This window comes from Brachionichthys hirsutus, chromosome 21, assembly GCF_040956055.1.
Source record: "Brachionichthys hirsutus isolate HB-005 chromosome 21, CSIRO-AGI_Bhir_v1, whole genome shotgun sequence".
NCBI classification, from domain to species: domain Eukaryota; kingdom Metazoa; phylum Chordata; class Actinopteri; order Lophiiformes; family Brachionichthyidae; genus Brachionichthys; species Brachionichthys hirsutus.
The window spans coordinates 3,493,572-3,506,489 of record NC_090917.1 but is presented as its reverse complement, the minus strand read 5'-3'; the positions used below and the strand labels follow the sequence as shown (position 1 = coordinate 3,506,489).

The 12,918-nt window shown below is 42.6% G+C and overlaps 1 protein-coding gene across 1 annotated transcript in view; it reads left to right on the top strand.

Moving 5' to 3' along the window:
- Positions 1-12,805, top strand: part of nrg3b (neuregulin 3b) — a 129,193-nt gene extending 116,388 nt beyond the window's left edge. The window contains exons 4-8 of the mRNA XM_068754760.1: positions 1,667-1,693; positions 4,267-4,369; positions 6,163-6,289; positions 10,347-10,456; positions 12,619-12,805. Coding sequence (XP_068610861.1) covers positions 1,667-1,693; positions 4,267-4,369; positions 6,163-6,289; positions 10,347-10,456; positions 12,619-12,805 — 554 coding nt within the window. The remainder of the gene's footprint in view (positions 1-1,666; positions 1,694-4,266; positions 4,370-6,162; positions 6,290-10,346; positions 10,457-12,618) is intronic.
- The last annotated feature ends 113 nt before the right edge of the window (positions 12,806-12,918 follow it).

The following is a 12,918-nucleotide window of genomic DNA, read 5'->3' as shown; positions in this document are numbered from 1 at the left end:
AGCCAAGGCGATTTGGAGTTGAAAAGTGCTGGCGACTGCCACGGGCAATCACCGGGGAAAGGTCGGCTCGACAATGCAGATCAGGCAACATCAGGATCAGACGTGGCATTCATTCATTTCTTTTGGTCTTGCCACCTAATGCCAGAAGGCATAACGTCCACCGGTCATTGCTGATTGGCTCAGCTGTATTAATCTCTAGTGTGTGAGGTGTCACCATGCTGATGACCAATGAAGAAGCAATAATGAATATAAATCATCGTGGATTTTTTTTTCTCAATCATATTAATTTTCCATGCCGCCGCCGCGAACCTGTCAAGATACAAATTGCAATCGGTCCAAATAATGTTTGTCATGACTCGCAGAGAGCTTTATCTCAAATTGAATGTTAACTAACTAACTCCAGCTTCCTCTTTGAACATAAACAATGAATTAATTAGTCAATTGATTATTCAGGGTTTTTTTTCTAATTACCCTCCTCTTATCTCAACTCATGGGGTTCCTGTAATTGTGAAAATCTCCTTGTCTCATCAGGCAGGAAGCAAAGTAAAGACTTTTTAGGTAATTATCTTAACATTTGCAGGTCTAAATGCTCGATGAAACTTTCACCAAATATCAGAACTTTGAAAAGTAAATTTGTAATTTTGATCATTCAGATCAGACCTGACCCCCCCCCCAATTCACACCTTTAATAGGGTGTGATTCTCACCTCATGGAACAATCAACATGCAACTAGGGACAGCTTTTTTTGTTTTTTTTGGTTAGTTGTTGTTTTGTGCGTGCTCACAAATATTCTGTCAAGAGCTTGGCAGGCCCGGTTCTATTTAAAACTCAGACCACCTCTGTCAGAAAAGCAATTACTAGTGAGGGTTTCATTTTAATTTAAATGAGATTACATTACAGTGACATGAAAAAGGGGCACTGTCAGGATGGAACGAACACGAGTGCTTCTTTTGATCCGTCTCCCCAGAGCCGGGATTGGTCGGGAGGACTTAACTTGCATGACGAAAGGCTATACGTGTGTCTGCTTGCGTGTGCGAGACAGAAAGACGGCGGGTGTATGTCAATGCGTGCGCGCGAGAGACAAAGACGTACAGACAAGAGAGTATGCCAATGGCTGTGCATGCATCTGGCACATCTTAAAGCAAGCAGCTTGTGAATATTGAATAGCCGCGCTCGGAGACAGAGGAGAACAATTACAGCAATGCCCAAGGCTCGAATCAATATAAAAGGCCTGTGCAAAGCCAAGCCAGTGACATAAAGCTATGTGATATGTCATTTTAAACTTTTATTTTCATGATCCTCCCTCTAATCCTCTCAGCCTCCGTATCTTTGTTGCTTGCTGTCTCCATACAAAGCCACTGCAGGGGCTGTGTGCATTCAGAGTGTGCAGAAAAGCATAGCAAGCATGCAGGGCTGACTGGCTCATTACCTGGTGCACCAGGGGGAGCGGGCCACATCAGAGGGAGCTGTCAAACCCAACTTTATGGTCTAGTTACAGCATGTGTGTCTCCTTAAGGTGAATCCTGAGTAAGATAGAGGTCCATTATGTTTTAACTGTTGTGCCCTCCTCTCTCTTTCTGTCTCTCCCATTATCCCACCTGTTATTTCTTTTGACCAACCCCCCCCCCCTCTCTTTTCCCATGCCACCCTCTTGTGAACGGAGCAGCAGATGAACTTGGGATAGAGTTCATGGGTAAGACAATTTCTTATTGACCGTGTGTCTCTCATATCGCATCTGTGAGACGCCCCGCACCAAACGCTACGATCGAGCACGACAAGGCCGCTCACCTTGGAAAATATTAACACAGGCCAGTCGCCATGGAAACATCGTTGGCGGTGAATAGGGTGTATTCTGTCTGCATGAAGAACAGTACTTTTAGAGGAGTGATGTAATGAGGACAGAGAAATGAAGACAGTCCATGTGAATGTACGAATACTTGGCTTCGACATTATCATGCATTTCGTTTCGCTGCAGCTTCTGCCACTTTGAAACGTAAGAATTCTTTTTTTTTGCATTGTTTTGAGGTACATCTGACTTGCTAAGAAGCGATCAAGTCTATTCTAGATTAACCCTTGATGTAAATGAACGACTCTGAACTAATGACATACTGTTCTTCGTCCAGAGGAATACTCCGTCGTCAAGCACATGCTCCACCACATTTGTAACCGTTCTCATTTTCTCTCTGCCATCATTTCCTCCCATTCTACCTCCATTTTGTACGTGCATAAAAATCAACGCTTTTGCATGCTGCAAAGTTTCCCATTAAGATGGTGCACGCCACCGTCACATCGCACCCTTACGGCGGAAAGAGAGAGAGAAGCCCACGCTGCAACCACAAGCATTCCTCAGTTCACTGATTTCAATCTGGGGACCAAATTAGTTCCGAATGCTACTGCAGGTGGGCGGATGCATCAAAGGAAATGAGAACGGGCTTGATCGATTGATAGGAGATGACAGACAGAAGTGCAGATAGTGTTTTGGGGGCTTGGAGGTAAGCACTGCTTATTCATTGCATCCCATTATGGCTTCCTCTTCTGATTTGCAATGAATCTTTTGATAGTTGTTATATAAGTCCAATGTGTGACAGTGAGCGTCTGAGACATTCAGTCAGGCTAGAACAAAGCTGTTTGAAGTGGGATTGAGTGCTCTAAATATGATCTTGTCTTTTCCAATTCTTGCATTCTCCGGCTCGTCAGCCGAAGCGCTGCGTGTCCCGCCGCTTTGCCCTGATGCATTTCAGGCTGAATGCTCCATTTTGTCATGGTTACTTTAGCATGGTCTTCATCACAGCGTTTATTTCTAGTTCTCTGCGGCGAGGTTGCCGTTGCGTAGCTTGCCATGTGGGATTGTTTTATTCCTCGTGTTAATATGACAAGACTGAGACAGTGTCACCGAAGCTTGTTCGGTTTGTCCGGCTCTTGCATCTAATTTCAAGAATGCCTTGCAGGCATCAGCCACAAAAGGCATGTAATGGTTTTTATAAACACACTGCATGTTGTTGGTATTGAGCAGAGCTTTGTAGACAGCTGTTCTCATGTTCAGACTGAATGGAAATGTCTGCTTTTGACCAAAAAGGGGCTGAGGCTTCCCTCGGGTCGTGCTCAGTCAGTGATTCAGACACGAGAGGTGTCATTTCACAGATGGTAAAAGAGCACAAGGGGTTTGTTGCGTCGCAAATTTTCCAGTGATTGATGTGTTTGGTGACAAATTATAGACTGAGCCAGGAATGTGTGAATCCAGCATCAGAAGTTTGGTTTTTACTTGATTTCAATATGTGATGTAATTCTTAAAGCCAGGTAATACAAACAAAAAAAATACTAATCTAAGCTGCAGTGCGTACAAGACACGGACCGAGTTGTTAAACCTGGTAGGCAGGCACAGACAATGAAGACATCCTGGGACAGTTCTCAGGTGACAGCATCCAAAGCCTCAGAAAGGCCCTCAAGGTCATGCTGTGATCTGTTGCTGCGCTTAACCCTTGCAAGATGACAAGAACATACTCGGCAGGGTGGGGGTGGGGGGGTTGAGTGATTGAGAGATGTCACAGGCGTTGTCAATGATAGAAGAGCTTCTTCGTAACTCTCAACAGAAGATGGCCGCAGATTACTCCGCACATCACGCAGTGCACGGTTTGTGTGGTCGCTCTGATCGTCATATGATTTGGTGGGATTCCCACACATGCACCAGCGTCACCACCCCCCCCCCCTCACGCCACACACCGGGGGTAAGCAGTGCAGCTTTACAGTCCAGCTGCTCAGTCAGACGGATATCTTCAAGGATCAACCGCTACTTGTCCCAGCTGCTTGCGACCTTAAGCCTCCACCGCTGATGTGCAGGGGTCTGACAAGAAGCTCCGGGTGCATTCATTTGCTGCTAATTCCCTGTCGCCATCAGTCCTTGCATCCTGGCCCACATACACGACAGACAAATGCACATTCAGTGTGGCTCCTGCTGTGCATGGGTCCATCAGAATGCCCTGTTGGGTTTGTCTGAACGAAATGATTATCACACTTCAGTGAGCACATGTCACCGAGCCCTGCCTGAGTCTGCCACATCCCCCATTCCAGTTCAAGCACTGACAGCCACATGCTGTTATGCTAATGCAGATTGTGGGCCCATGTCTGTGTGGATTTGTGTGTGTCCATCCGTCCACCCTTTGTGTTAGTTTAGCGTGTTCATACCTGATGCATGTCTTCTTCTTATTCATGTCGTTTGCGTCCACGGTTGCGTTTCATTTGCCCGAACTGTCTTCCTGTTCTCCACAGAGAGCGGTGACACCTACCAGAGGCAGATGCTGTCCATCTTCAGCATCGCCTCAGGGATCGGTCTTCTTGGAGTGGCATGTATGGCTCTTTACCGCCGTAACAAGTGAGTGATGCCAGCCAACACTACATTAGAATATGCCCCCGGCTGTGCAGAAAGAGCACTTTACTATCATGGCATGGAGCCCAATGAATTTCTAAGTGTGAGTCAGCTAGAGGATGTTTTTTGTTTTTGCAGGGTATGAAATTTGAAATTGTGCAGGATCCATGAGAGACAGACACTCATGTAAGATTTATTTATAAAATGGTCTTAGTCAGCAAGCGCTCTCACAAAATGCTTTATGGAAAAAAAGAAAAAGGAAACAAAGATGAGTCCCGAGTTTAAAAACATTAGCCTCATGCAAGCAACTGGAAGTGGGCAAAGCAACCTGCCGAAGTCAGTTCTCGCTGGAGGGTGGAAGAAAAGAAGGAATACAGACGTAGATAAGTAATGGAAGAGCACAGAGGGGGAGTTAATGTAGGATGTGTTGATTGAATTGGCCCTGATAAACAAAAATAGCTTTTATTTGTGCAGCACCCAGCATGACTGCAGCGTCTCGGCTCAACAAATGAGCGTATGTGATCCAACCTGAATGGTTCCTCTTAAATTTAATCTGTTTGACATTGTGGCTAAAATAGATTGTTACTGCTAATACTTAAACCTACAGAGCATGACGTATGTCTCCCCCTTCTGGCAATGAGTGGAATTAAGCAAACGTGCAGACATCCTTCGTTAGTGTTTGAAATATATACAGAGCTTCTTTTTTTTTGTTGCTTTATTGTTATATTCCTTTGAATTACATTTTTAGAAGTGTCTAGTTAATTATGCTATATTATTATATTAGTATTTAAAAATTAAAATTTTAATGCTGAATGAAACATTTAATCCACAAGTCTACATAATCAATTTTTGTATCCAATCAATGTTTAATCCAAAAGGAAACAAACAAGATGGAATAAAGATGGGAAAGCAATTTTCCTGTGTGGGAGGAAATTTCATGCAATTTAAAAAGCAGTGCAATAAAAAGGATGCATCAACACCTAACCAGCTCTGTCAGTGGGACACTTGTTTGTGGAGCAGTTACTGGAACATATGGTTGTACATCATCTAATCCACTGGTTTTTAAAGTGGGCCCCAAGGACCCTCAGGATAATTTGATGGGGTTTCGCAGGGTTTCCAGCAAAGAGGAGGATAATCAAATATACTGACTATATTTCCAATAATGCATGATCTACCATAATATGTAAAACCAAAGCCTTATCAGGTGGAAAACCGCTGGGGGGAAAAAATCACATTCAATTTATCTTTAATAATTGTTTGTTTTGTTGTCCTTATAGTCATTAATATTCTGGCAAAAGAGAAAAAAAAGAACAAATTATCAGAAAAGACTATAATGGATGTTTCCTGCTCCATTCTCTTGGCTAAATATTCAGTTATTTGAAACATCTGCCCTGATTCGTTCATCATTTAATCCGTTATAGCTCTGGGGGAAAAAAGAAATTACATTGTTGAGTTGCATTTGACCATTATTTAATTGTCACTTTGGCCTTTTCAAGATGCTCATACATTGAAGTCTGACAAATGTTAACAGATTTAGTTGATTCACCATAAGACAAATCAAAAGTCCTCGCCTGTCTTTTATTATTTTTTTAAGTATATGTATAAAAGATGATCAAGTGGGTTGCAGAAAATGAGTCTCACTGGGCAGAAGGCAGGATGTACTGCTGGCATTTCAGATTGTACCCTTGGAATATTGTCTTTTGTCTTGTAAACAAATCCATTTTAATTCTGGTGCACCCTATTTTTTCTAGTTACGATCAAATCCACCTCTTTAACTCCTCTATCCTTTTCATCCACAGAAGACACAGGGAAAAACTCCAAGCTCATTTCTCCGATAGCCGCAGCCTGAGAGACTGCAGCGTCAACGCCTCCGGTCTCATGTGCAAATCCGCTCCCAAGCTTCAGAGCAGCCTTCAGTTCCAAAAGGTTGATGTATTTCTGATTCACATTTTAGTCCGCATCTTGATGAGATTCATCTTTTTATGTGCGATACTTCTTTAGAAACATGATGTATGATGTATGATGTTTATAATTTTTCGAGTGGCTGAAGGTTTCTATTCACTCTCAAATCAGACATGGGCTGAGAGAAAGTGGTGCTATTGTTTAAAATAAATAAATCATGTATCGTAGAGGGGGAAATCGAATTGTCATTTCCGCAGTGACAGATTCCTGTGAAATTGGAAATTGTAATATGTAGCATGTCACAAACCCTGAACCCAGCATGCAAGCACAGCAACAATACCCTCTCAAATACCATTCATCCTTGATTTAATTATTTTCACGGCGAAAAATGCTGCAACTGTATTTGTTGTGGGGAGCAGAGCCTAAACATATTCAAAATGCAATCCTCTAGCAATAAAAATAAAAGTGTGTGTTGACTGAGTGAGTTGAAAGACACCCCAAGACATTTTGGAAAGAAATGTCATGAGCTAATGGTGAAAGAAGTCTAATTTGAGCAGCTATTAAGAGAAAGAAGTAAAGCTAAAGCAGCATGGGGTAAACATTACAACAAACAAGGCGCTTAAAATAAATTAAAAGCGACCGCAGCGCGGCAGGAGAGAGAACTGACCCAGGCATTGGGAATTAGATGACACTGATGCGGCTGATCCCTCCACGGAGCCACCAGGTAATTATAGACTAATGTGTGCCTGTAAAGGTGAAAGTGGGCCTAATGTATTAGCACTTACCTGAAAAATAGCTACATGATATATTTATTTGCCATTTGTTGCTGACCCAAAGTCAGACCCCCACATTGCAAGATAATGAATATATCCTTCGCATCCTCTGCAAGTTGTATGGTTCTCACTGACATCGGCTTGCAAAAAAATGAAATGGTAGGTAGCGAGCATAATTAGCAGTTGCAAAAAAAAAAAGACAACATTTCTATTTTGTTGTTGAAATTCAGAATCAGCCTTGTGCTGTTATCCCTGCTTTGGCTACTTTGCCAAATGTAGCCCTCACTGAGGCTCTTTAATAATGTAACAGTGGCTGGTGTCACACACGGAAACAAACACCCCTCAAGCAAACCCCACCCACGGAAATGCAGTTGGAGCAATCTGAAAGCTTTTTGAGAGTGTTGTCGGACATTATGTGTGTGCACGTCTGACAGCTCAGAAGTTGCACAACATCTGGTATGAATTTTGTAGCTGTGAAGACGGGATATGGGCGCAGGCAGCACATGATTTCAGCAGCTCGCATCACACCGGAAACAACTTTTTTGTTCAATTGGAAGGAGGCCCAACATCCCACAGCTATCGGATTACACAATGACTGTAGGAAAATGGTGACAGGAACATACGAGTCCTATTAATGCAAGTGAAACCTAAGTACCATGCACAAAATGCCCAGAGCCGGACCCGGGGATGAAACCAGGAGGAAGGCACGACAAAAACTAAAGACTAACACTGCAACACAAGCTACAGTAGCACTAGTGTGAAGAAAATACGAGGTGGGATGTAGAAGATCTGTAGCTATGAGCTCACAGCAGGGGGCATGAGCCAAACAAGCAGGGAAAGATAAACAAGTGAAACCTATATTTCCACAGATTTAACACAGCGACCCCAGACCAATGTTTCTCTCCACCCACTCCCTCAGCTTGCAACCATCCAGGGAGAAGATATGTGCTGCTGTGGGTGGTGTGTTCATGCAAATTCCACGTGTTTTCTTTCAAGGATAAATTCAAATTGGAAAAGAAGCAAAGTGCTGCAGAAGTAAGAGCCAATCTGTGGGGGGGGGGGGGGGGGGTTAATAATACGCAAGGCTCCGTGTTTTCCACTGTGAGAGTTTGAGGCAGTAAAGTGGACTATGAGCACAGTGAGCTGGAAACAAAGGAATGGCTCTGTTGAGACAGGTGCAGATGGGCATGATGAAACTCAAGCATATTTTGGTCAGTGTCTTCTGTACCATGATGCATCACTTCCTGCTGCACCACTCCAGTGTCTGTAACCTCCTAAGCATGTCGCCTCCTTCAAGTCTAGAACCTGTGCATCTTTTCTGATTCATACTGCCTTTCTACCCAAATCTGTTCAGGGGGTCATATTGCCAATCTATGCATATTTGCACATCTGGAAATGTTGCACATATGCGCCCTCCATCTGTAGTCCTGAGATTTAATGGGTGTATTAAGTTCACACACTCCAGCAACTCAATGCATTAGAAGTCACGTGATAGTGTGACTTTTTACAAAAGTGTTTAAAAGGGGAAAGCAACAAAAAAAAGATAGTTGAATGACCCCTTCTGCCTCTTGCAATAGAATTACAGTTCAAATAAAGAGAGATGGCTCCCATGCTCATGCCAGCCTGCACAGCAACATGCATACAGCTGCATGAAGGACTAGTGGCACACAGACTGGGGCAACTAGACACAGAAACTATGTTCCCATCAGACGGAAGCCGGTGTGGAGGTAAATAGCTAGTCTAGCCTGAGTCTAAGAGGAGACTGAGTCACCCGCAGCGGTGGAGCAAAGCTACCGGTAAGCATACTGCATTAATACTTAATGAGGATGGTGAATGCTACGGCCCACAGTATAGAGCCCTGCATACCAAAATCCACAGAAACATGATCTCAGAATATTTAGAGTTTCACATGTTTGCATATTTCACAATCCTCTAAAGTCAGAATATTAACTGTGCTTCTTTCTTTTTCACACAAATATTTTCTCCAAATGTACCAAGTCGGGATAGAAAGGTTGTTGTTTTTTTGTTTTTTTTATGATTATGCTGTTGGATGTACTCATCCATCCATCCATTTTCTTCCGCTTATCCGGGGCCGGGTCGCGTTACTTCAGTACACGTTACTTCGTGTACTGAAGTAACTAATTCCTTCATTCATTCAAGTGTCTAAAGTGCACTCGCATGGTGTGGTCTCTTAAAGTTATATTTTAGAAAATAGCTTATATTTTTAAAAAAGCAGAAGGCAAAGTATCTTCATGGAATTAATCAATCTTAACAGAAAATAGAGGGAGCGTGAATCTGTTTGTGTTTCCATGATTGAATCTTGAATCTTGATGATTAGCAAAAGGACAGGCTAGTCCTTTTGCATCGTATCTCATCTCTTCTTGTTGTAGAATTTCCTATTATTCCATCAGGCTCCTGAGATTTCCCTTTGCCTCTCCTTGACTTAAATCCAAGTTGCATTGTGTTTATCCAAGGCTTTCAGAAGTAGTATAAAACAAGGTTAAAAAAAAGAGAGCAATGGGAGGGAACAAGTGAGATGGGTTACACCATGCAGGTCTGCCATTGTCTGCCACAAGTTATTTATTTTATCCCCTGACATTGATATCATCCTCCAGGAGAGTTTGCTACAGCAATTGCTGCACCCGCAGGTGACATGAGAGGGAGGCGAAAATGATACTGTTTTCTTGCACAGCTATTGAGCAGCAGTAACAGCTCCCTCTGGGAGTCAGGGGTGTAAGGGAGGAAAAAAAGTGTCTTATCGGGTATGAGAGTCCTGAACCAGCTCGAAGACTGAGCCACATGCAATTGCTTTAATGGTTTGCAATCAGAGAGGCAGACAGGGCAGAGCAGGAAGTACTGGAAGTGGAAATGCAAAATTATCTCATGACAGAGCTCCGGCTCTGTGAGATAATGGCGTTCATTTTGATAAGAATAAAAAGGGGTTTCTTTTTCTTTTCTTTTTTTAGAAACCATTAATGTAATCTTTTGTGGGATTCATTCTTTAGTGCTTTGAGGGCCATGGTTGAGTTTATTCGCAAAGTGTTCCCTCTTAATCTGCAGTCTAAAATGTGAAGTGTAATTAAATGAACTTTAAGTCAGTTAGAGAACATTCTCAACTTGAGTGGGGTCTTGTGCTTATTTCCTTTTTTACTTAAAATAATGACTCGTACCTGTACGTCTGGCTTTTGATTTGGATCGTTACAGCAAATTAATCCGAGCTAAACTGACTCTTCATCGCGTGAGAGTACATCCCGAAGTCGCAATTACCGTGCTTTACCATATGCACTGCCCTTACCTATATCTTGCAGCGCTGCAGTTCCCATGGATCATCTGCAAAGGACGACAGCATGGCGCCAGGCGCATCCGTAGCTGCCCCTCCTCTTCTCGGCAGAGCGCTGTCGAAAGGAAAACGCTTCAGGTGAAAAAGCGATACCCTTTTTATTTCCAGCCCAGGTTTTGTGTATTTCACTTTGTCCGCAACGAGAGACAGCCGAGCGAAAAATGTAATCATCCTGCAATGTGAGCATATATAGTCCGTAAAAAAAATACACGGAACAGTTGTTAGACAGATTTATGGTGATTATATGCTGAGTAAGCATATGACTATTATTGGTGTTATAAAGTCTATCTTTATTGTTGGGAAGTGCAATAGTTGACTTTAATTTACATGACATGCCGCAGTAAATTATTCAGACTGAATAGATGTCTAGTTATGCAGATTCCGAAAAGGCCGCTGGCTCACTGATGGGGAAGAGCATATAAGCAACAGGAGACGTCCTCTGAGGAGATGTGAATGTTAATGCACGGAGTTAAACATTGATTCAACAAACGTCCTCTTCCATTTACCTCGTTCAATTGACAGAAGATTCAACTAAATTAACGTTTGGCTCCAAGGGATCTCAGAAGCGGCTGTGCTTTGTGATTACAGCAGTCAGTATCAAATGCAGCCATTTCAAAAATGCTCAGAAGAACACAGGGAGGAGCGTGTAGAGCATCCTGCCGTGTCCCTTGCTGGGATGTTTACAGAAAAGCTAAAAAAAAATGTCTTTGATTATATGGGTGCATGCAGTTTTTGCAATAAAAGACTGCCGACGTGCAAGAAGATCTTTATTTCCCTGAGCAAACTCACGGTGATCTCAAGTCACATTACGTTGCTATGTTTAGAAAGGTTTAATTGCAAGTGAAAGCAGGCGGTGCTGGTTGAAGGGGTAAAGGTGGAAAGGTTTGTCTGTGATGACGAACTGCACCGACGCAGCAGTCAGTCTGTATTTAATGGGCCAGCGATGTGTCACAGAGCAACGTGTATCCTATAGATTGTCATGTGTGGCTTCGGGGACTTTGCCACATCATCCTGACTCCGTATTCTCCCTCAGTGGCGGGCAGGTGCTTCACAGAGGGCAGCTGACAGTCAATCATCAGAGGAGGCAGGCGGAGGAATGAGACTTCGATGGATGATGTTGAGATGCTTTCAGCTATTGACCAGAAAAACTGGACCACATTGTGAACTATCAGGAGAAATGCCCCATAAAAGCACGTCAATACGGTCCATCAATATTACTGCGAAAGGCTACCTGTGTAGCATTGGCTTTGTCGCTGTGCACATTGATTCAGCAGCTGGAGATAAAGAGCAGAAGCGACACTTTTAGGCTGCGTTTAGACACAGAGCCATGAATGCTTGGAAGACAAGGCTAATGTGCATTTAGCATGATAGCATGCAAACCTTTTGGAGCTTTTGTTGTGTAGATATTTTAGTGTAGAAGCTTAAATTCATTACGACTAATACATCGGTTTGGTTAAGAGGAATTTGTTTTATTATAGGTGATCAATATGCTCAAAATCCAGGGAACTATGTCCAGCAAAGACGGGCCCTAAACAATTCAAATGCACTGGATTACAGTCACAGTGTGTCTCTTTACAATTTCAAATCAGGAGGAATCATACAAATAAGCAGCCGCTTTTCAGTGCTATAGAGCTTAAACATTGTTTTCTGTTAATCCTAATTTAAAATATATATATATATATATAAAATTCTGGTTTATTCACATCAACTTTTCAAAGCACCAGGCAACACAAAATAAATTATTGCACCTGAATACGTTTTGCACAGCATTCCAGTGAGTGAACAATTAATTACCAAATATTCAGTGGCCTGTTCTGTTTACTGTATGATTTCAAGGGAATTAGATCATTCGATTGCATTAAGATTAGACATCTTGACTCAGTTTATCGCAAGAGTCAAAATCAAGAAGAAGAAGAAAAGGAAAATGTGCCTTGCAGAAAACAGTTCAAGACTATCGCTTCCATTCCAATAGCTGCAAGACATATCAGTTGTCTGTGGTTAGGTGAAGCATGTCTTTGTAGATGTGTCACCACAGGCCTTGTTTTACATACTGTCATACATTGTTGAACATACTGTCATACATTGTTGAACTATCTAATAAATATATTCATCATCATCATCAACATGAGATGGGGAGCATCTCATACAATAAATCATTAGTGAGAGCTGTTTAAATGTAAATTATGTCTATGATATTGACCTCCTCATCGCCCTTATTGCTTTTTCCCTTCTGTTTGCAGGAGTAGTTCCCTTTCACTCAGTCCTGCCCAACAGCGGAGAGAGAATAATTACTTCAGGACACCACCTACTTCTAGAGAAAAACACAAAATAACAACTCATTCCATCGATGGACCCAGAGGGATCGGCCATAGCTACAAGCACTTGCAGGAGGAACAGTCCACAGACATGGAGTCCATAAGGAGGTGAAACGACTTTTGTTTTAATTAGTTTTGTCATATTGGTTTAATCCCAGAGGAGGAAAAGCTCTTTGTCCCCTCTACGCTGAGGTCAAATAGCCGGTTGAGTGAGGCCGACCCCCC